We start from the raw sequence: 24,610 nt of genomic DNA on the forward strand, positions 1-24,610 counted from the left end.
AACAATTTGATGGAAAAATTTGATGAAAAAAATTGATGGTGATGGTGATGGTGAGAATCAGTGGATCATTTAAAGCAGAAGAATGTAGATAAGAAATTTTAATGTAAAGGAGATTTTTAAAATAAAAAATATAGATGAAAATAACTTGTTTGAGGAAGAAGACAAGATAGATGGATTTTTTTTAATTAATATTTTATCTTTAGAGTGGTCAAAGTTTTTGAAATTAAGAATGAGTTACAGTAAAAGTTCTTTTCAATTTAAATTACTATCTTGATTTTGGGGAAAAAGATAAAACTTAATGAACTTTACAATCTTCCAAAATTTTGAAGCAAACAAGCAAATTTTACAATTTTGAAAAAGAATTTAAAATCCTATGTGTTCTCATTGTAATAAGATAATTAATTTTTCCTATATATTATCATTCATTACATTTATGAAGATTTGAGAAAACCTTATATAATATTTTGATATATTATAATTCATATTAATTGAAATATAAAATTAACTAATAATTATTCTAATTTAATTAAAATATTATAATAATTTAACCAATATCTAAAATATAAAATAAATGTGGCACATGAAGTGTCATTATTTATCTTTTTCTCACTAGTATACCTTTTTTTTTTGAAGATATAAGAGTCGTGTCGTTAAGAAAGTGTTGAAATGATAGCTGGGGTCTGTAAAATGTTCAGTTTTGTGGAACTGGAGTACCACATTACTTCCACAGAAAAACTATAAACTAATAAAATAAAGTTGATTTACTTTTTATGGTTTGATATGTAAACGTTCACCATAAGAGTAGTAACGAAATTAAACATTTTTCAACACTAAATTCGAGAGTAAAATTTTTATCTACAAAAGAGTGAAAATAAGTTTTAGTGAATTTTTTAAATAAAATATATGTATTTATAGGGTTGGAAAATCCTATATTACTTGTGTAGTTTGAATAAATGGAAACAAAATGTTAAAGACATTTAATGATAAAGAATAATAAAAGAAATCCTTCATGCCGTATTCCCTGACATATTTGTGGAGTATGTATACTTGAACAAGTGTTAGTTGTTTACAAGTTACAAACAAAGCTGATGTTTGAAGTAAGACCAATTCCTTAAAAAATTTTATATACTGTTTGCCTCGTTCAAACACATACCTTTTCTAAGTATTTGTTTTTTCAATGTATCATTTTGCAGGCACCACAAGGTGGATACTACTAAGAGCTAAGGGGCTATTTGACTGAGAAAATCAAGATTGGGATACAAATAAAAAACAAACAGATATGCACTTTCGTGGAAGTGGATATCTATATATATATATATATATATATATATATACTTCACAACTTGATAGAATTTTACAACAGTGCCAACGGCGAAGCAGAAACAGTCAACATAAGTTGCAGAAACTGAAGTTTTCTAATCAAAGGAGTGAGTAATAACCATTCAAAACATGATATATTCTATCAATGAATAAAAAAAAACATGAAAGCTAACCAACCTTGACCTCAAATATGCATATATAAAGCCTCCCACTATGTTGTGCTACACCATGTTTTCCCATTCATCTGCAATTTCCACCAACCCTTTTGCTTTTGCTCTCAATTTCTACTGAGACTACACCAATACTATTCAAAATCTTGTCTTTCAGAAAACAAGATCCAACCATGTTTAGATCCATGAGTACTCGGAGAGGTCCTGGAAGGTATGAGAGATTAGGTAAAGAATCAGTTACCACTGCACTTTTGAACGAGGGATTCAAGAGGAGCACCAGTTTGCCTTCTTGGGGACCCAACCCTTCACGAAAAATGGCTTTAGGTTCAACCTTTGGGGCCTTCAATCTTCAGAGAAACCCCACAAAGAAGGGAAGTAGCAGTGAAAAGAAGAGTCACCCTCTTCTGAGCTTCTTGGCTCTTCGTAAGAAAAAGAAAACAACAGCAAGGCCTGAATTTGCAAGGTATCTTGAATATCTCAAAGAAGGAGGCATGTGGGATTTGAACTCAAATAAACCTGTCATGCATTACATCTGATTAAGGTTTCAATGCAGAATATCAGTATATTTCGTGTAAGAATTTGTAGAGTCTGGTTACTTTTGGTATTAGTCATTCATTTGAATCGATTGGGAACATGCAAAGTTCATCAGCCTGTTTTCAATAGGTTCTTGTAATATAAAGATGTTCTTTTTTCTCAGTGATGGATTGGAGATTACATTTATTTTTACTGACTCGGTGTTGATAATGCTTTTGTTTTTAAAGACATTTCTTTTTATTCTATTTGGGTAAACTACCAAATTGCTGATGTCGTAAGGGGCAACTAACCAGTGATTATTTATTTGGGAATAGTGTGAAAATTTATACGACTGGCCATAGTTAATTAAACTATATTAAATTATAATTAACTATATTTTTAATAAACTAAAAAAATTAAACTACTTAATTCAATATCTAACTTATTATTTAAGGGTTTATTTTTAAAAAAACTAAACTAATATCAATTAAGTAATAATTGGATTTTGTATTCAAAAGTTAAACCTATTTTAGCTCCAGAAAACAGTAATAAAATATATAACTATAAATCCTTAAACTGTGAAATCGAAAAAAATTGAAAAATGACTGTGTTCCGATCCATATTAAAATATTATGTCTCATTAGTCCTTATTCAGGTATAAAATAATTAATATATACAATTTATTAAGAAGTAATGTTTATTTAAAACAATAATATAAAAACTTTAAAATAAAATATAGGTTTAATTGCTTGCATTGTCTCTAGTTTGGCTGCAACGTGTCAAAGTAGTCCATCTTCTTAAAAAAATTTCAATTACGTACAAACTTGGTTTAAAAGTGTCAATTTCGTCCAAACGTATGTAAAATTTGCTTCAATCAAGTCCCTTCCGTTAAATTCACCAAAACGGACGTTAATTTTTTAGTTCTCTCTCCTCTGCTCCTCTGCTTCTCTGCTCTGCTCCTCTGGACATTATAAAATAATATAATGATAATATAAAATATAAAATAATACATTAAGCAATTATTAGAAAATTTGAAAATATTATGCATATATATTAAATGAAAAAAATAGTATACATGGACTAAGTTATACGGAACTTCTGCACAGAGTAATGATTGTGGATGAAACTCTCATTTCTCATATATTTATACTTGGTTTTAGTTTATCTTACAAAAACATGAAAACTAAATCTAAACAAAAAGTATTCTTTTCATACCCATTTTCTGCTTCATTCGATAATTGCTTTTCGTAGTAAAATATTATATTAAAATAATAACAATAAATATAATTAAAATATTATAATTCGTAGTAAAATATTATCTAAAAATCAAATAATTCATTTTTCTGTTCTTTAACTAAAAAGGTATTTACAAAATTATTTATTTTGGTATAATATTGGTTGAACTGTTTCTACATATTTTCATTTTCTTTAAAAAAGAATTATACGTTTTGTGTTAATTATATATATATAATTTATCGTCATTAAAAGTATATTAAAAATATATATAAGATAATAGGATAAATCATATATATTTAAAATAATTTATTAATTTATTTATTTACTAAAATAGTTTTAAGATAATAAAATATAAGATAGATATTTATATTTGAGATTAATAAAATTATTTTACTTTAAAATACACACATATTTTAATTAATAGATACTGTATAACTTTAATTTTTTCTTTCAATTAACAGGCACAATTCTCTATTAATAAATCATATGTAGCATATTGGTAAAAAAAAAGTGGAATAATAATTTAGATAAAATCATTTAGTTACATCATGATCATGATTTAATTTATGTAAATATTAAATATAAGTGAAAAACATTTTACTAAAGGAGCAGCAAAGCATAGCAGCAGAGCAGAGAAGCAGAGGAGAGAGAAAAAAAAATTAACGTCCGTTTATGTGGATTTAACGGAAGGGACTTGATTGAAGCAAATTTTACATACGTTTGGACAAAATTGACACTTTTAAACCAAGTTTGGACGTAATTGAAACTTTTTTAAAAAGATGGACTAACTTGACACGTTGCAGCCAAACTGTGGACAATGCAAGCAATTAAACCTAAAATATAAAACCAAAGAGTTTACAGTTATCTTATCTGTATTAGTTGACAAAAATACATGAATTAATTAAATTATACATCAAAACATAATTAAATAGTTCAACTTTTATTTTAATTATATTAATTGATACTTTTTATTTTAATATTAAAATAAAAATAACTAAGGATCATACCTAAAAACATATAAATGTTAAATATTTAAAAATATTAATTTTTATACTCAATCAATATTTCTTAGTCTGTATTTATGTTTTAGTTAAGTTAAATTAGTTAAGAATGAAATAAAATCATACTGGTGCAGTATTTCCAAAAAGTAACATTAGGTTGATTTACGTGAACATGAATTTAAATAAATAAAAAATAAATATTTAAAAATGAGATAAGATTGATATTACATTTAATTAGGTTAGGTTTTTCGTATAGTTATCCACCTAACTTACATTATAAGACAAAATGAAAATGGAGGAGTGATTGAAAATTAGAAGTAAAAATCCAGTTTTCAACTAACTGTACTAGAAATGTAATAAGTTTAGTTTTTTTTAAATTGAACTAAATAATAGTATAATTAATTTTTATTAAAATAGATTGTTTTTTTAGTATAAAATAGTACAATTAATTATAGTTTAGTATAATTAAGTTATTTTTTTCAGTCCTAAAAATTTCCATGCATTTGAAATGTTATATATGAGTGTTTGATTATATTTTATTTTATGTAAATTTTGGTTTTATGATATTGTTAAGTTGAACTACTCAATTAATGATCAAAAGGAGCAAAACCCATGAATGAAGATGAAGACCCAAGCAGGAGAAGGGAGAGCTTTTTATCGCCTAAAGTAGTCTCCAAGAGTTTCTCTCCAGGATCCTAGATGATTTATATTTCTGAAAATTGAAAAAGATCTCGAAATTCTTGTGAAAACATGTTTAAATAGCCAATTTCACGTACTAGGTCCGACATTCTTGCCCAACGCCTCATTCTCGCTCAACGAGGCCTAAAAATTGAGGCTTTGACTTGTAACTCGTTGGGCGAATTGTCATAGCTCGCTGAGCGAATTGGGATATCTCCTTAGACGACTTAGTTTTGCTTATTGGTAGAGGTGGACAAAACTAACTGAATTGCACTAAATTATCAATTAACTATACTATATTATACTAAAAATAATGAACTGTTTAAATTAAAAATTAAACTGTACCATTTTATAGTTCAGTTTTAAAAAACTAAACCTCTAAAGTTGAAGTTCAGTTAACAACTCATTAACTTAAAACTACTTCGTTTTATACATTTTACTTGTTTGAGAGTCTCTAAAGTTGCAATTCAGTTTGACTATTGTCGACTTGACAAACTTTGACTAGGGTTGACTTAGTCAAATTTGGTCGATTTTTTACTAGAGGAGACTCGACCGAATTTGATGATTTTCAATAGGAGCAAATTGAGCCATATTTCGTTTAGAAAAAAACATGATTGAGTTTTGGTTGTGGTTGACTTGATCGAATTCGAAAAATTTTAGGTCAGAGCCCACTCAATTGAATTCAATCGAATATTGGTCAAGTTTGACTTGATCTAGTTTCGACAGTGGCTGTCCTAGCCGAATTCGGTCGATTTTTTTACTAAGGTTGACATGACCAAATTTTGGTCGAGACTGACTCTAGCGAGTTTTGGTTATGGTCATCCTAGCGAAATTCGCCTGATTTTTGGTCGGGGTGGACTAAGCCGAATTTCAGTCGGAACCGACTCGAACGAGTTTGGGTCATCGTGGTCCTTACTGATTTTTGGTGATGGTCGTTCTCGCTAAATTGAACAAATTTTCAATCGAGGCTGACTCGTCTAAATTCATGCGAATTTTTGATAAGGATTGACTCAATTGAGGTTCGATTGTGGACATCTCGACCGAATTTGATCAAATATTGGCTTAGGCCCATCTCAACATTTTGGCACATTTGGTCTGTCCCAACATTTGGCCTGAATGGGATCATCTCAATCGTTGGCTCAACATGACTCATCTCAACCTTTAGCCCGACCAGGCCTGTCTAGAACTTTGGCCCATGTCGGCCCTTCTTGACCTTTGATCATTCTTGATTTGTCTCGACCTTGGGTTTAGCTTGATCCTTCTCAATATTTTGTTCGAGCTGACTCTTCTTAACTTTTGGCATGTCTATTCTCAAATTTGGGTAAGGTTAGTCTGTCTTGACTTTCGGTCCGACCAAATCCGTCTCGACCTTTGGCCTATTCTAGCCTTTCTCAAAGTTGTGTTGTGTGTCAAAGTAGAAAACAACTTTTAGTGCAGTGTAGTTTGGTAGAACAAAACAATTGTTCAGTTCAATTCGTTCAAACTAATTTTTAGTTTAGTTCACGCAAATTAGTTTTTTATTTAGTGCAGTTTTTAATATTGTATTTCATTGCAGTTCATTTTGTCCATCCTTACTTATTAGTTGACTTGGAACAATCTTAGACAACATACTTGATTGAATTATAATTGAGTGATAATTCTTGATGTATATTTTAATTTTATGAAATTTCTGCTTATCTACAAAATAATCCATTAATAAAAACCAAATACTTTTTTTAAAAAAATTATTTAATAAAATTTTAATTATTTAAAAAATAATAACAAAAATACCAATAAAAAATAAAAATAAGTATAATAAAAACACTCATAATGACAATCATTAGTTATTCAAATATATGTTGTATTAATTCAACTTACTAATTCTTTTTTAGAAATTAAGAAAGTTTTCAAAATTAGATATCATTATGAAAAATAATGTAAATCAATTGGCTATTATTATTGAAGTATTATATAAGAAAAAGATAAGGACACATTTTTAATAAATTAACTTATTTCAATCATCGTGGAAGAAAAATTATATATATATATATATTAGTGATAAAATATAATGATAATTTGACACTAAATTTTTTTTCTAAATAATGATTAAGTTTAATAACAAAAAATAATTAATTACTATAATAATACATTTAGATATTAATTTATAAATTAAAAATTATTGATAATTAAAATAATTTTTATTATAAATAAAAAATATAATGATATGTGAATTGGTATTTAAATTAATCATTAATATTAATATCAAAATTTTAAGTAAAAAAAGAATTGATTTCTAAATTGATATTTAATTAATTAATCAGAGATTGAGTCTTGAAAAATTCATAATAAAGAATTTAAAATAATAAGGAACTTGGGAAGGGTAATTTTTATTAATCCATTTATAGGCAGAAATACCTGTCGAGAATCATATATCCCCTTTCAAATGCATAGCATAAATAAACTAATAAGAAGAAAAAAAATACAAGAATAAAGTTCATAAAATATTTAAAAATATATAATACTGCCTTATCATTAAAGACAATTTTAGAAGTAAATATAAATTATAACAAATTTAATGCTAATAATTAAGTTAACTAGGATCTACACTTGCTGTGAAGTACAAATTTTGATACATTTAAGAGTATAACATCCTCGAAACTACAGGGTATAAGTTGATAATAGGAGTCAAATTATAATATGAACTTTCGTGGAAAGTGATACATATTTCTGAAAAATTGAAGTTATGGGACGCCAAAACAGTCAACAAAAGTTGCACAACAACCTGAATGTTTTCAAATCACATGGGCGTAGTAAACATCCAAAACGTGATTATTGTAATATTGCTGAATATAAAATCATGAAGGACCAAACTGCTAGCTATCCAAACTTGACTTACAGGTGCGTATATAAAGCCACCCACTCTGTTGTTCTTACTCCAACTTTTCTCAGCTACCATTTCCACCAACCCTTTTGCTCTCACTTTCTACTGAGACTACACCAATATTACTCAAAATCTTGTCTTTCAGAAAACAAGATCCAACCATGTTTAGATCCATGAGTACTCGGAGAGGTCCTGGGAGGTATGAGAGATTAGGTAAAGAATCAGTTTCCACTGCACTTTTGAACGAGGGGTTCAAGAGGAGCACCAGTTTGCCTTCTTGGGGATCCAACCCTTCAAGAAAAGTAGCTTTGGGTTCAACCTTTGGGGACTTCAATCTTCAGAGAAACCCCACAAAGAAGGGAAGCAGCAGTGAAAAGAAGAGTCACCCTCTTCTGAGCTTCTTGGCTCTTCGTAGGAAAAAGAAAACAACGGCAAGGCCTGAATTTGCAAGGTATCTTGAATATCTCAAGGAAGGAGGCATGTGGGATTTGAACTCCAATAAACCTGTCATGCATTACGTTTGATTCAGGTTTCAATGCAGAATATTAGTATATTTCGTGTAAGAATTCGTAGAGTCTGGTTACATTTGAATCGATTGGGAACATGTAAAGTTCATCAGCTTGTTTTCAATAGGTTCTCGTATAATATAAAGATGTTATTTTTTCTCTGTGGGTTGGAGATGTTAATAGAACAAAAATATTCTTTTATACTCACTTGTTATAAAATGATGTCTGTGCTTCAATTTTATTTTTTATCAGAAAAATAAATATATTAAATAAACCTAATTGGATTGCCTCGATCTATGAAAAAAAAAGGACAGCAATATAACAAATTCTCTTGATGGGTTGTCATCATTTAACAAACTTAGTGAAGATTAAAATTTACATAGTTCATATTCTATAACGATTCCAAAAGTATTTATTCAAAAGATCATATCTCCATTTGTATTCAAATCAGTTTTTTTTTCATCTTAGACTTTGTGATTTCCGGTGGAACATAAAAAAATAATAATCTAATAACAATGAAACACGACCAAGAATCTCACAATAAAAAAGTCACAACATCAAACAAAACAAAAGGCATAAAGACATATATTGATGACACTCAGTGATTATAATTTTCAAACGTGTTTAAAATATCAAAGAAGTTTTAGATGTTAAAATTAAAGTTGTATTGATTTTAGACATGCGATTTGATATAAGCATCACTCAGAATACTGAAAAAAAGCTTTTGAATTCTTATTTGTGATCCAACCTAAGCCTATGTTGTAATTTGTGTTAAAATATTTTCTCAAATTTACATTTGCATTTCTAAATATGATATTGTTCATCTTTTCAAATACTCCAAATTGTTGTCACCTACATACATCTCCAAACAACATTGCATCTTGTACTCAATCATAGGTGTTCGATTGAGAGAAAATGAATATCTAAAGAATATGATGTCTTGTTTTTATAGGCAGCTTTATGTTTTTTATTCTATTTTGGTTAAATTACGACACTTATAGTTGATGTCGTTAGTTGCAACTGATTATAACTAGCGATTTCAGCAAAAACTAAAACCATTCCATGTCTTTTGAATGTTATATTTGTTTCACTATTTCGTTGAACTTCTCATGTAACTCTCAAATTGGGATCATGTAACTATCGAATTAGGAACAAAATTTTCTAATTTAAGATTTTGTGATTAGCTTTCTTTGACAGCTTGAATTCAAAATTCGAAGAGCACTAATATTCTGATATTAAAAGAATAAATAATAATAAAAAGTTTAAACATGTTTTTAATTCTTAAATTTTAATGAAAAATTAGAATTTATTTATATTCTAAATTTTGATTCGTTTTAAACTTTCAAAATAAATAGACATAGTCTTTTAATTTAATTGTACATTAAATTTTTTTGACACTAAATTACGTTAATTATTTTTTCACATATTAAATTACATTAAATACAATATTATAAATATTGTGAGGCTAATATTATAAGTATTATGATGAAAGTATATTTTTATTCTTTGAACTATTAAAAAGTTGATGTAAAATTTCTCCCTATAATCTAATAACGAATGAAATACATCATCCAAATATTAACTTTTTATTAACTTTTAAGTGATGTTAGACACGTCTACTAAAAGATAATGTTGTTTGCTCTTGATGATGTATTTTATGTCTTATGAAAGTAAGAGAATGAGTTTTATATTACTTTTTCAATACGAATTCAAATTTTAGATGTAAGTTTGAAGACTAAAACCGAACTTAACCTTAAATATTATTGTTTTATATTAGTTTTAAATTATGTAAAGATAAAAATGCAACAATTAATTTTCAATATTACAAATATTACTTCTAAAAACATAAAATATGTTTTATGATTTGTTTTTCTTAAAATCTCTTTTTATAATATTAAAAAAAATATTTTCTAATCATTAAAAAATTAACATATAAAAATAACTTATGAACATCTAAATAAAGTATAATTATTTTTAATAAAAAAAATGCAACATGAAGAGTAACTATTGAACGAAAATTGAAATAATATATATTAATATGTTATGTATATTAATAAGAAGTATATTAATAATGTATATTACAAATTTAATTCTATTAATTTGAAATATTTCTTATCACCTTAATTATATTACTTAATATTCAATATAAAAAATAAAATGCTTAGTAATAAAGGCTACATGGTTAAAAACATTTTAATTTAAAGTTAATAAATATTTCTATGTAAAAGAGTTATATTTATTTGAACTAAAAATATATTAAAACTAAATATATATTAATATAGTGTTATAGCTTAATAAATATTTGTTAAATTTGATTAAATAAAAGAAATGAAGAGAAAAAAAGGAGAAAAGCAAATTTCGTGCATGAGGAAGTTATGCAAACCTAAATTAAAATTCCAGTTTATTGACCTTATTGACAGTGATATTAAAACTGCAACGTGTTGTTGGAGCAATTGAACAGAAATCAAAGGAAGACTTGTCTTAAAGAATGAAGGAGAGACCGTGACAAACCACTCTTCCCTATCATTGTTGTTTCTCTTGCAAGCAATCTTTTTTCCCTTCTCATAGAGCCAAACAAAAAAACCATTCAAACATCTTCGTGTTCATTAAAAGTCAATGTTTGTTGCAGAATATTATATTCAATACTTATTTTTCATGCAGTGAGAATAGCCCCGGCCCATTATAATGAATACTTATTTCTTGAATATCACATGTATTAAATTAAGTTATTTTAGATATTCAGAGTTAATTTGAATAATACCTAATAAAGTGATAAGATTAAAAATAAATAATTTTGTAATATTTAAACAATGAAATAAATAAATATAAGGATAATAGAGAAGAAGAATAATTTGAGAGAGGATATTGGCACCCAAAAATTAGGTAAAAAAATGGGAAATGAATTAGGGCAAGGAAAGGAAAGGTCGGGTTGATTCCAGAGGTGTGGGAAGTGTGTTCTTCTAACAACCAAAAAATTAAAATATATCCAAAATATGTGCAGCTTCTCACGCCTCTCATTTCAGGGGCTGTCTCCTTCTCCTTCCTTCTAATCACTTAGTTCTTTTCACTTCACCCTTTTCCTCCTCTTCCTTTCTCCTTCTTCTTCGCTCTCAAGGTTTGTTTCTTCTTCTATTCACCTTTCTGATTTTCTCCTCAATTTTGTAGGAAATGGAAAAATAAAAAACAGAGAGAAAAACTGTTGTACCGATTTCGATTTTTATTTCTTCTACAGTGAAATAGCAATTCGGATTCCGGTATTTGAATTCCGTTTTTTAGGTCTCAGGCTACATTGATTTCCTTTGAGTTTTTCCCCTCTATAGTTATTATTGTTTAGGATTCCTTTTACTTTCTCTTTCATCGATTTTTTCCTTTTTCTTTTGCAACAAGAAAATTATTTTTAGGTTACAATTGTGGGAGCGTTTCTTTCTGTTTTTGATGTATTTTAAGGAGAGTATAAGGCGTTATATTAGGTTAGGGATTTTGCGTTTGTTTGATCTTTTTGCTGCTTGGATTTTAATTTCTTTGCGTACGCTGCTGTCGATTATTTTAATTTCTATGGATTAGATTAAATTATGCTTATTTGAAAATTCTGTAAGGTCATGATTATTATTATTCCTGTTCTAACGTCTGTTTCTTGGTCGGTTTGATATGATTTTGTACAGCCATGCCGACCTTTACTGCCATAGCATTTGATAGGTTGATAGAGCCTGGAGCCTCGAAACCTTCTTATAAATCTGCTCCGGTGCCGATGCCTGTCCCAAAGAAGCACCAGAGGCGGAGTAGTGAACCGGCAGTAACGAAGAAGCCCGCTCCTCGTCCTCAATTAAAGCCAGCACTCTATGCCACACCTGAGGTGACGCCGCTTCCAGATGCACCCTCTTCATTCCCTCCTTCTCCGTACATTGTGAATCACAAACGCCGAGGCCCACGCCTCATGAAAAGTTCTTCTGAGGCCAATGTACAGGCCAAGCAGAAGGATCTTGATGATGCGAATGCTAATGGTAAGAGCAATGATTCTGTGGTTGCCTGTTCTGACGGTGATCTCCAAGTCACTACTTCTGCAAACCCCGAACCTGTTACTGCTAAGGAGGTGCTGGTGAATGGAGTACATGATACCGGCCTTAGTAGCAACAATAATGGTGACCTTGGGCACAGACAAAGGGAAAATGAAAGTAGTGGCGTTCTTAATGGATCACGTATGGATAAGGTAGTGGCATCAAATTTGGAAAGAGCTGGTGAATGTGAAGACTTTTTTGATCCACATGATTCAATGAGTATAAAAAGTTGCACAGATGGTGAGGATACAGGCATGGAACAAGCTATGAAACGGGCAGAATTTTTTGATGCTTGGGAAGGTAAGTTGAGCTAGTTTTACTGACAATTATTTCTTTGGAACTGATTCTAGCATGTAGGCAAATACAACCATAGAGGGGTGTGCTGTCCTATAGAGTTTGAAGTCGGGTGTAATGTATAGGGTCATTTTGCTTTTCATTTTATTACTGTTTTTATTATAATAACTTTTGTTTTCTGTTTTTCCATATTTTCTTCATGTTACTATTGTGGTCATTGCTGCAGTGATAAAATGATATCCTAGTTTGTCCATCGATTTATCTGTTTTAGTGCATAGTTGGAATGATGATTAAATGTGAGGAAGAGCATCATCAGTTTATGTCTTGAAAGTATTTCATGATATAAATTATCTTGGCTCTTTTCTTCCTGTAGAACTCTCGTCTGACAGTGGGACTCAAAATTTTCAACATGACATTGAAGCTGATTTGCGTGAGATAAGGTTGAGTCTATTGATGGAGATTGAGAAGAGGAAACAAGTTGAAGAATCCCTTAACAGCATGCAAAGCCAGTGGGAGAAACTTAGACAAGGGTTATCGCATGTGGGAATTGTTTTGCCTGCTGACCTTACTACTGAGGGTGGGCAGCTGAATTCTGATCCTATGGAAGATGTATTTCAGCAACTTTACATTACTAGGTTTATATCAAACAGCATTGGGAGAGGGATTGCCAGGGCAGAAGTGGAGATGGAGATGGAAGCTCAATTAGAGTTGAAGAATTTTGAGATTGCTCGACTATTGGAAAGACTCCACTGTTATGAGACCATGAATAAGGAGATGTCTCAGAGGAACCAGGAAGCAGTAGGTGAGATTTATGTCATATTTTTGTCTCCAAGTGTATTAATATCACGCTTATACTTCTATCTTAAACTGAATATAACTATTTTGCCGTTAATGTTTGATAGATGTACATTTTGCTTAAAGCTATAATTGGTTTGATTTGTCATTTTATTTTTCCTCCAAACAAGTCTCTCGCTTTCCTTTTCACATGACACAAATATTTGTTTAGAGATGGTTGAATAAAAACCCGGTTTTGGGCATAGTATCTGCTTTTTATGGTCCTTGAATGGGAATGTGGTTCATAGTTTTATCGATAAGAGTAATAGAGTCCTATGTCCATAACTGGGCCTTCTGTATGATAATGTAAAAAAGTAAGATGTTAGGCTGTTTGGTGGCTTAATAATGTTGATATGGGCTATATACACACAAAACCTCCAAGACGAGAGAATTACTGGGAGAAAAGGAAAGGTTACAGAAAGAATTTATTATTATTGTCTAGTGAAGATCAATTGAACAGTTATGAATTGTGACGATATTATACGTGCTCATATCTTATGCTTTGTTAGTGTGATTGCAATATACAAGTGTTTTGTACTTGCAATATACATACCGGTGATGCCTACCCATTTTAAGTTATAGCTGATCTGGTCCAAAACTATTTTTATTTAGTGGTCAACTGTCCCGCAATGGCAGAATTTCCTTAATGGGTATGCAATGCGATGAACTTTTTTGCTTAAGGCTTGCACAAGCACGCATTCATAGTGACTTATTTTCATGCAACTGGGAAAATTCCTGTTTTTCTTTCGGTACCGTGTTCATCCTAAAATATATGCGGTATTTTGGTAGGCTTGTGTCATCTGTTATTCTGTTTCATTTATGTTATTTCTGTCTTGTTTAGAGATGGCGCGGCGTGAGAGACAAAGGAGGAGTAGGAGGCTGAGATGGATTTGGGGCTCCATCACTACCACGCTTGTACTTGGTACTGCAGCAATAGCGTGGTCCTATCTTCCGGTGGGTAGAGGATCAACTTCTGCAGCTCATGATCCGGTTCCTGAACATGATGATGCAGCCAACTAATATACCATGTATACCATCATACTAACTTCATTGCCGAGTTATGGTATAGGAGGAGAATAAAAGTTATACGTGCTTCTGTGTGGCTAACATATCTCTTGATCATTACAATTTTGCAGCGTCCGGAGTATGTGCATAATTTATTTAACATGTCCCTATTACTGGAATGTCTAGCCAGTAGATTAGTAAAAGGGTTCAGTCTGAGTTGATGAAAATAATAATACACCATAATTTCCTATGGATATTCTGGGGTGCAAAGTATTCTTTTCACCCGCTACATTATCACAGAGCATATTTTTAATTAATTCTTTATGCTTGCTGCTCCAAGCATTTTGACACCACTGAAGAAATTTGATACATGATAAGAGCATGCCAAGGGTGGGTGAGGAGGGTTTATTATTTTTCGGTTAGCGCTTGAAATAAAATATTGCTTATTGTAATTTTTCCATGACCTATATTGGCTTTGTTTATGTAGCAGATTACGTTATCCTGAGTGGATGCTGCTTATATATTTATGTGTATGTTAGTTAGGTGTTAGATATATTTTTACTTGGGAGAAAAGTCTTTCTCAATTTTGGTAAGATTAAAAAGTAAGAGTGGCTATTGTTAGTCTAAAGTTAAATTTGTGAGGTTAATCTAAATGAACGGTAGATGTACTCAAACTCCGATAAATGTTGTATTTTGTAAAACGGGGTTTTAAACTATTCTCTTAAATTATTTAAGAAATTTAGGTTTTACTTTTGTTTAATAAATTGTATTATTGATTTTGTAATTTATAAATAATTTTTAATTAATAATAGAAAATGTATTAGAAAATTCTTGCTACCTCTTCTCTTTATTCATTCGCTTTACCTAAACTAACTACTACTCCAAAATGACTGCAATTCATTTATTGATTATTTTCTTATGAAAAGTTTATTTAAATCTTACAGTACTTTTTCATTAAATAGATCAGCAATACGTTGCAATAGGACTGGTCTCAGTCTGGGTAATGCTTACTTGATATTTGTTTTGTTTAAAAACAATTGTCCAGTGGGTTTGTTTTATATATACAAATATTTAATGATACTTGTGAAATATTTTATATTTTATTTTTTAAAATTTTAAATAAAATTGTTAAAAAATAAATTTGTAAAATATAGACTTAGTAGATAAAAAAAATATTTTTTGAAGTAGAACTCAAATCAAATTAATCACTAAAATGTTAATGTAAATAAATTTGATCTTTCTAAAAGGTAAAATTAAATTATTTGTCAAAATATAAATTTTAAAAAATTAATTTTTAAAAGCATAACTTTAATTTCGTAATATTAAATAAAAAACATATGAAGTCAAATATTAAATAATTATTTTGATTAATATTTTTTCACTAACATTTTATTTTGATAATTAATTTAAATAATAATATATATACTTTTATTTCTTTTTTGTTGAGGAGGTTTTAAATATGGATATTTAAGATGTTATTTGTAAAAAAAAATAAGCTTTTCATTATTGGTCATAAGAGAATGTAATTTCTTTTTTATATTCTCTATGCTGATGATATTTTTTGTTTTTTTATAGAAGAAAATACAACGTGTAACAATATGACACACTTCTTCTTCCTTTGTTAGACGTCAAAAGATTTTTCTTCAATGATATATTTCTTTTACTTATTTATGTGTGTCAATTTTTGTCGGAGTTCCTAAGACACAATGTTTTCATTCTTTGGTTGATAAAATTTGTAAAACTTACTTTTTTGAAAAGAAAGTTGATTAGTATAATAGGTAAACTTTAGTTAAATTTGGTGATTATTGGCTTGTTATTTTATAACTTTCATGTTTATAAATGACTTATTAAGCTTCTTCTCAATGAATGGTAGATTCAAAATTTTGTTTGTACTGAAGATACACAAAAATGAGAACTTCTTACTATTAAATAGTTTATCTTGTTTGGTTATAACATGGACGGTGGTTTGCATGTTACTAGTATTTAGCTAGAAAATAAAACTTATCTACTACATTTAGCTTAGTAGTTTTCTTATGACAAAATAACTGAGCTTGACTATTCTTAAGTTTAAATATTAAAAATACATATTCTTTAACTCATCTATGGCAAGATATAAAGGTTGTATATACTATTATTATTGAACATACTTTTTGAACTGCCAATAAGAATAATAGTATTAATCTTCAAAATAATCTTAAAAAGGAAGAAAATGAAGAGATGATATAAAAAAAGAAAAGAGATAAATGAATAAAAAGAAAAATAAAAGAATTAGAAAAATGAAAATTTAAAATAATAACATGTAACACTCACAAAAATAACATTATATCAGTTTAACTGAAATATTAACATTACACAATTTTAAATATAATCATAACTCAATTAAATAAAAAGCATTAAATATTTATCTTTGATAACCAAAGTACTAATTAAATAATTTTTTATATATATAAACTAGCCTAAAAAGTATCATAAAAAGTGTTATTTTCAAATTTTAATTTTTTTTGTTATTTTTGTTGGAAGTTTTATAAATATATATAGGTGCAAACCTCCTTTTATATAATTGAATTAGAATTAGAATTTATTTCTTAACAATTTTTTTTTGTTTACATATAATTATTTTCTTAATTTATCTCCACTCTTTTGACATAAAATAGTCATAATTTTTCGTTTTGTATTTAAGATTATAATAACCAATCGATATTTAATGATATATTATAATTTGTAAACGACAAATACTCTTCATAGAAAAAAAAAGAGTTCACCACAAAGGTACTACTATCCTTGACAGCACTGTTCAAGGCAAATAAGAAATCGATGCTTTTCATTTTTTATTTTTTATTATTTTCTTGGCTTGGAGAATATACTATATTTTATAGGAAAATAAAAAACGCTATTTTGATATTTTAAAAAATTCTACATATATAGGAATACAACAGAGTTCCATTACAAGCGCTCACCAAGAGAAACGACGTCGTGGTAAGAAAAGTGGTTAATAGTTAATAGTTAATTTTATCCTCTAAGTTGGATAAAAAGAAGTAGCGGAGCGGAGCAGAGACATTGGCAATGGAGAAGCTGGCTTCTTCAACTGCAACTGTTCCCACGCAACACTTCCTCTTTCAACTTCAACACTCTCTCTTTCCCGTTTGCACCTTCGCTACCTCTCACCGGAACCGCACCGAATCCCTCTCCCACCTCTCTTCCAGAACCAGACACCGTCGCTTCCAATCATTCCACTCCAAACAAGACCAGCTCTGGGTCGGCGAAGAAGAATTGCAACTACAATTAAAGGAAGCAGTAGAAGACGAAGGAGATTCGTATTTGGACGATGATGACTCGTCTTTCTTGTCCCTCAGCGACAAGCCCGACCGGAACATGGCCTTGCTCGACGATTACGAGACCGAGGAGCTCGACTTCGATACCGGTCCCGACCATCGGAGCGGTCAGTGTTTCGCATTAGGGTTTTTTGAATTTATTTTGTTTCGTTCAGAAAGGAGTTTCATCAAGAATCTCCCTGATACACTCTTTCTACATGATATCGGATAAATTTAAGTGAAATTTACTAAGTTAGGAGAGGCTGCTTGAATGATGACCTGGACTTAATGAAATTTGATAGACTTTCCAATAAGTTTCAACCGTGATAGAGAGTGCGTCAAAAGGATTATGTTTGGACAGGGTTCAAAAACATGTTTGAAAATCTAAAATGCCTGATATGTGGCTTTAGAGTTGGTTCATGCTTTTACATTTCTTCAAATGCAGGATATGTGGCGTTACTTGGGAAGCCAAATGTTGGAAAGAGTACACTGGCGAACCAAATGCTTGGCCAAAAGTTGTCAATAGTTACTGATAAACCTCAAACAACCCGGCATCGAATTCTGTGTATATGTTCTGGCACGGATTACCAGGTTTTAATCTTATTATTGGTTCTTACTTCGTCTGTTTGGTTTTGTCAGCTTGTCTAGTGGTTACTTGCTCCTGATGTGGTGTGTGGGCGGTAAAAGTTGTTATGCCTGTTTTTGTTATTTCTTAAATGTGGGATAATACTTATTTGGGTTCAGGTTGGACCATCCAAAATCATATTTGGAGCATATTTTTGAGTTGATGATTTATTTCATTCCAAAATCAAAGTGATCTTTCACTTCATATATCATGCTCAATGCTGTCCACATTTCAAAGAGCGTCATTGGCTTCTTATTGTGGGAACTTTTCTTAGTTAAATCATTAACTAGAAAAGAGACATCCAATTACATGAATGCTAGTTTTCTTGGATGTTTGTCATCCTAGCTTTAGATTAAGTAACGAGTAACAACATTCTAATCCTAGTGCCTTTTTTAGAGATAAATTATCTCTCATATTGACATTTCAACTGTTAAACTGAAACTAAAAGACGTGGGGGTAATTTAAATTAATAAATTGTTCTCTTTTAACATTATACTAAAACACAATTTCAACATTATACTAAAAGATGTTATTTTTGAGTCATGTTAATACTGAATTTGCAATCTTATTGGATGTACACCTGAATTTATATTTTTTTCATTTTCTGACCTTAGAATCTGTTGCAGATGATACTTTATGACACACCTGGTGTTCTACAGAAGGAAATGCACATGTTAGACTCAATGATGATGAAAAATGTTCGCAGTGCAGCAGTTAATGCTGACTGTGTGTTGGTTCTTGTGGACGCACGTAAAGCTCCCGAAAAAGTAAAGATCTTCCTTTACAAGAATATTTTAGTTTTATTTTCTTTCCTGCTTTTCCAAATTGCTTCCTATCTCTAGATTGATGGATTGTTGGAAGAAGGAGTAGGAGACCTCAAAGATAAACCACCCACTCTATTGATTATAAACAAGAAGGACCTTGTTAAACCTGGGGAACTTGCAAAGAAACTTGAGGTTGGAACAAAATAATTAGTATTTATATTCAGATGTAATTCACTGGTTTTGGCATGTTTATTTTTCTAAAATTTTATGTCCTAATTATTTAAAATTCCTTGCAGTGGTATGAGAAATTTACTGATGTTGATGAGGTTATACCTGTTAGTGCCAAATATGGTCAGGGGGTTGAAGATGTAAAGGACTGGATACTGTCAAAGATTCCCAATGGACCAGCTTATTATCCAAAGGCATGTCAAAAGTCAGAATTTTGTTTTCCTCATTCAAATTTCATGTTTTCTGTCCATTGTTTCATGTCACAGTTTGAGATAAAAGGAGGAGCCCATTAAACCAAACCACAAAATAATAATTATTTTTGCTACTCCACACCTGACTACAGAAAGAGTAAAATAGAGTTTTCATTTGCTGTTTAAACTGAAATAAAAACCAGTAGTTGCCTAGGCTTTATGTTTAAGGTCATTGAAGTGAACTAGGCTGTATATAAATGTCCACGACAGTCGCAGATACACATTATTTTACTTGATTTATGACAGTTCCGATAAATTTTAAATTTTATATAATGACAGTCAAACAAACAAGTAACTGAGCCTTTTCCCAGTGATGTGGTGTTAGCTTTATAGATCCTGTGATGCCACAATGTTGTCATGAATCATGTTAATTTTTCTTGTATAAAGATGTGTTATAAAGAAAATAAAGTGACATTCATCCATGACAGGTCAAACTTTATATACATCCTACTTGAGAAGTCACACTATCAATTTGAAGCTTAGCATATGTATCCTGATTAATTTTGTGACCTTCAATCCAGCAATCCCATTGTGATAATCTTGTCAATATGCCATACCACCTATAGGAATAGAGTGGCATGCAGTTACAGACTGGTAGTGACATAGTAATGGTATGGAGAAGGTTGTTAGTACTTTCTCCCAATTAATGTGTAACTAATTACACATTATCTCTGAATGATTTCAGTACCCTAAGAACTGGAAAAATAAGGCATTTGAGATGATATTTCACATACAAGTCTCATCGACCTCCCATGGTGTGAACAATGTAAGCTGTAATGCACCATAACTAAATCGCCAATTGTGTAGATACCACCCCATCAATATTGTTCACGTATTACAAATAGGGTATGATATTTCGTCTTGCTCTGTACAGATTTCATACACTGGTATATTGTAGTGCAGATCCCTCCGCTATCAGTATAGCATGTTATTAGAAACTTTGGATACAATAAGAACCTGAATATACCCCCTTGCCATTTCTTCTGCCTACTTGTTTCTCTTATGTTTTATGCTGCTTTGACGTGCCTGAATTTGCAGGATATAGTCAGTGAGCATCCAGAAAGATTTTTTGTGGCTGAAATTGTTAGAGAAAAGATTTTTATACAGTATCGAAATGAAATTCCATACGCATGTCAGGTATCTTCATTTTTATGTGATATAGCCCACCTTCCTCTCTCAAATTGAAAGAATAACTAATTTCTTTTTGTAAAAATATTTGCAAATATTTTCTTATATCCGATTCTTTCAGGTAAATGTTGTAAACTATAAAGCTCGGCCAAATGCAAAAGATTACATACAAGTAGAGATTTTGGTTGAGAAAAATTCACAGAAGATTATCATTATTGGAAAAGTATGTCACTTGTACCAGAATTCAGTGGATCATTTGTGGAATTATGGAATTTGTTTATACAGTCATAGAGTCACAGCAACAGTGCCAATGTTATTTCTGCTTTTCTGGCTTTGTGTACTCCATAACACCGAAATTGATAACATCGTTGCTAAAAAGAATTTTTATCTGTCTTGATAGTGACCTTGGACATGCATTGCAACTGAAAGTAATCTTAGACTCCTGATATGTTTATTCATCTCTAATCTTAGAAATTATCTTTATTTTGTAAAAAATCAAATTACTGCTAAAGATGCCTCTTCCCGCTTTTCAATGAGCAGTTAGCTGATGAATATGAACAATAACGACTTCTATGTTTTGCTCAAATACATCAGGAAGGAAAGGCTTTGAAACTGCTTGCAATGGCTGCTCGCCTTGATGTTGAAGATTTTTTACAGAAGAAAGTTTATCTTGAGGTGTGTGCCAAATTTTTTATTCTGTATCTGTGCTACTCGTTTTGAATCTGGACCTGCATATTTTCCTACTTAACCTTGCTTTCAAGTGGTAGTGTGGCATACATTTTCCCTCTAGACTGGAATGTTTACTCTGTATATATACCGGTGTCTGAACTCTGAACAGATTGAAGTAAAGGTTAGAGAAAATTGGCGACAAGATGAAGGGCTTCTAAAGCACTATGGTTATGGGGGTCAGATACGTGTTATATAACGTGAAGATGGCAAACAAAAAAGTTCATCAGACATCTAGTATAATATGTAAGTTAAGATCTCTCGCCACGGTTTGCATAAAAACTTCAGCTGTATATGATTTTGGCTGACACTGACCCTCTTCCGTTCCTTGTAGGCCTGTCAATTAATCGCTATTTGGTAAAAATGTGAATTAAAAATATTTTGAATGGAAAATTTAAGACATGGAAGCAATTTTCACATTAGCTTCTCTTTCCTTTCTCCTACCACATTTACATTTATTTTTGTTTTCCGCTGAATTGTAGGAATGGGAGTAGCAGCAGTGTTACTCATACATATTACCATCTATTTCTCAATCATACAAATATTTTTAAGGAAAAACTATTGTCAGGGTTCGTCTATGTTTTGAACTCTAGCTGTTCAACATATAAAAGAAAAATTAAGTTGGGGTTGTGAGATCAAATGTAATGCTCAATCTTACAAGTAGGTGCCAATTAAATCGGAAAACGCATTAACAGTTTCATTCTAACTTTGTGTCCGTCTTTCTTACTGTTTTCAATTGAAAGGATAAGAAAGAAACAATATATGACTCATTAGCAATTTTGCAAGGGACTGGCTTGCTGAGCTTCTATTTGGATTTGTGCTACACTTCTATAAGTTATTCTGCTTCTTGATTAAATACCAAACAGAGAAATATCAAATATGAAAACATGCAATGAAGTTGCAATTCCATTTTGGATTAAATACCAAACAGAGAAATATCAAAGACACGTCGACTAAAGGTCATTCATTTTAGGCCTCCGAAGAATATGAAATCACAAAATTGCATCCAAGTGTTTATCTTTTTTCAAAGTTGTATACTTTTGTTTTTATATGTCTAATAGTTCTATATTAATTTTTAAAGTCAAAGGTAACTTAAATACTTTTTTTTTCCTCGTCTTTCTTTCTGATGCTTTTTTTAGAAATAAAACTGTAATTTCTAGTTATGTAATATTCTTAGAGTCACCAGTACTAGACCACTCTTTGCAAATTTTCCTTCTTTGTCAATTACGCCACAATCTTAACAACCCAAAATTAGGGGTGATAATTAAATTTTTGAAAAATAAAACGGAATGTAAAATTTTAAATTCCAAATCATGCTTTTATTATTAGAATCAACCAAATAGAAAACTTTCACTTTACATAATTTGTTTTAAAAAGTAAAAACACTCTTCATGCAATATCAGAATTCTAATTTAATTTACATTAAATTACACAAAATTTCAGTTTTAACCCCTATACTACTCCATCTTAATTATCTGAAAAACATTACCTTAACACTTTTAATATATGACATTAATTCTCCTCAATCATATTTCCCTATAAAAAAAAAGGTTTCTATAAATGCACGAGAAACACAAAAACTTGAATGAATTTTACAAAAACTAAAAATAGTAATTGTTATGTAGTTAAAACTAACTACTGAAGCACTAGTTATACTTAAAGTAAAATTGGGCTTTAACTAAAATTTTGTTGTAAGTAGGCTTTAACTCAAGTAGGAATATATAGGGAACAAGCCAACTCTTTTGAACTTTAAGACTACACTTGCTCATATTCACGGGCTCAACTTCAAAGCCTGTACCTATGGGCTATGGGCTATGGGCTATGGGCTATGGGCTACATAGCTGAATCGTTTTCTTTAAAGTTTATGGTAGTAGTAGTGTGGCTGTGAAACCAAGAAACATGTTTGGTTTGTCCGTGAAATAAGCGGAGAGAGAATCGTGTCCCATAGGGAACAACACGATAATAAGTTTAAACAACAAAAACAGCAAACAGAATATGCCATGGAAAGAACATCACCATTTTTGGTGAGAAAATGGTCAATGTCACCCTTTTGCAGAACCCATTTAAACCGCACGATCGATTATTCCAATTTAAACGATTTGGAAAACGAAATATCTATGTAACTATCAATGCAGTGTAGTTGAGATAAAGTGTTTAATTAACTCTGCATAGTATCTTCTAAAAACATTTACAAATATTCCTCTTCCCATCTTTTGCACTTTCCAGGCCAGAAAGTCGCATCTGTTTCTCAAAATAAGCTTCTGTTTTCAAAACAAAATCGCTTTTGAAGATCGTTGTCTAAAGTTGAACGTAATTTTTTCATGGTTTTTCCTTCTCTGTCTTAAGATTCCGGTTAAGCTATTTTCCACCATCAATGGAGCTGCATGCCGTTTCACTTTTCATCTTCCTCTTATCCTTATCTCTTTAGCATATCATTATATAAAATAATCTCTCTATGACCAACTTTCAATTAAATGTTATAAAATTCATTGTTGAAAGTCACATATACGATCATGGTTATAATAAAAATTGTGCTAAAGGTTGATGGATTATATAGTAGTTGCACTTATAGTCTTTTAATGTGATTTTTTTAATATCTTGCAAGTCAAAGAGAACATAATTAAATCAATTAAGAGAGATAAAAGAGAACAAATAATATGCTGTTAAAGTACTTGAGTTGTACATGCGAATTTTTGTGATCTTACATTTGGATATTGTTGTATATGTTTGTTTTCTCAAATATTTTGGTTCGATAACTTGTCCAATATAATTTTAGTGAACCAAATCAATTTTATGGATTTTTAATTATTGGATTAGGAACTATTATTTTTCAATAAAAATTAGAGTGTAATGATTTTTAAAATTCTATAATTAAAACCAAATTTATATGCAAACCGCTTATATTGTGGATTAAATTCATAAATATATTCAATTCCTTGAATTCTCTTTTAATATGATTTTCAATAAGAAATTTATGTATATTTTTTCAATAATCATTTTTTTTGTATTTTAATATTAAGGTGGAATGACGTGTGGAGATTAAATGGTAGCAAAGAAAAATGAAGAAGATGAAGATGGATTGAAGTGGTTAAACTGGAAACTTAA

At 30.2% G+C, this 24,610-nt stretch overlaps 4 protein-coding genes across 6 annotated transcripts; all 4 read left to right on the forward strand.

The window, feature by feature from the left end:
• The first annotated feature begins 1,545 nt into the window (after positions 1 to 1,545).
• LOC108341400 (uncharacterized) lies at positions 1,546 to 2,216 on the forward strand. The gene has a single exon (XM_017579088.2). The coding sequence runs from the start codon at positions 1,664 to 1,666 to the stop codon at positions 2,024 to 2,026; it is 363 nt and encodes a 120-aa protein (XP_017434577.1). The 5' UTR covers positions 1,546 to 1,663; the 3' UTR covers positions 2,027 to 2,216.
• A 5,624-nt stretch (positions 2,217 to 7,840) lies between these two features.
• LOC108346089 (uncharacterized) lies at positions 7,841 to 8,445 on the forward strand. Its single transcript, XM_017585058.2, has one exon. The coding sequence runs from the start codon at positions 7,940 to 7,942 to the stop codon at positions 8,300 to 8,302; it is 363 nt and encodes a 120-aa protein (XP_017440547.1). The 5' UTR covers positions 7,841 to 7,939; the 3' UTR covers positions 8,303 to 8,445.
• A 2,725-nt stretch (positions 8,446 to 11,170) lies between these two features.
• LOC108346065 (uncharacterized) lies at positions 11,171 to 14,789 on the forward strand. Its single transcript, XM_052871702.1, has 5 exons — positions 11,171 to 11,399; positions 11,947 to 12,639; positions 13,007 to 13,435; positions 14,309 to 14,495; positions 14,604 to 14,789. Exons 2-4 carry the CDS (start codon positions 11,949 to 11,951, stop codon positions 14,485 to 14,487), a joined length of 1,299 nt encoding a protein of 432 aa, XP_052727662.1. The 5' UTR covers positions 11,171 to 11,399; positions 11,947 to 11,948; the 3' UTR covers positions 14,488 to 14,495; positions 14,604 to 14,789.
• Positions 14,790 to 17,483: 2,694 nt separating this feature from the next.
• Positions 17,484 to 22,201, forward strand: LOC108346075 (GTPase ERA-like, chloroplastic). 3 transcript variants are annotated; one of them, XM_017585043.2, is made up of 10 exons: positions 17,485 to 17,911; positions 18,229 to 18,374; positions 19,035 to 19,175; positions 19,251 to 19,364; positions 19,469 to 19,594; positions 20,690 to 20,788; positions 20,901 to 21,002; positions 21,374 to 21,454; positions 21,618 to 21,751; positions 21,988 to 22,201. In XM_017585043.2, the coding sequence occupies exons 1-9, from the start codon at positions 17,536 to 17,538 to the stop codon at positions 21,702 to 21,704; spliced, it is 1,272 nt and encodes a 423-aa protein (XP_017440532.1). In that variant the 5' UTR covers positions 17,485 to 17,535; the 3' UTR covers positions 21,705 to 21,751; positions 21,988 to 22,201. The 3 variants fall into 3 exon arrangements, with proteins under 3 accessions (XP_052727663.1, XP_017440532.1, XP_017440524.1); XM_017585035.2 differs by lacking the exon at positions 21,988 to 22,201 and adding an exon at positions 21,840 to 21,922; XM_052871703.1 differs by lacking the exons at positions 19,251 to 19,364; positions 21,988 to 22,201 and having other exon boundaries at positions 17,484 to 17,911; positions 21,618 to 21,922.
• Positions 22,202 to 24,610: the final 2,409 nt, after the last annotated feature.

This window comes from Vigna angularis, chromosome 1 (genome assembly GCF_016808095.1).
Source record: "Vigna angularis cultivar LongXiaoDou No.4 chromosome 1, ASM1680809v1, whole genome shotgun sequence".
NCBI lineage: Eukaryota > Viridiplantae > Streptophyta > Magnoliopsida > Fabales > Fabaceae > Vigna > Vigna angularis.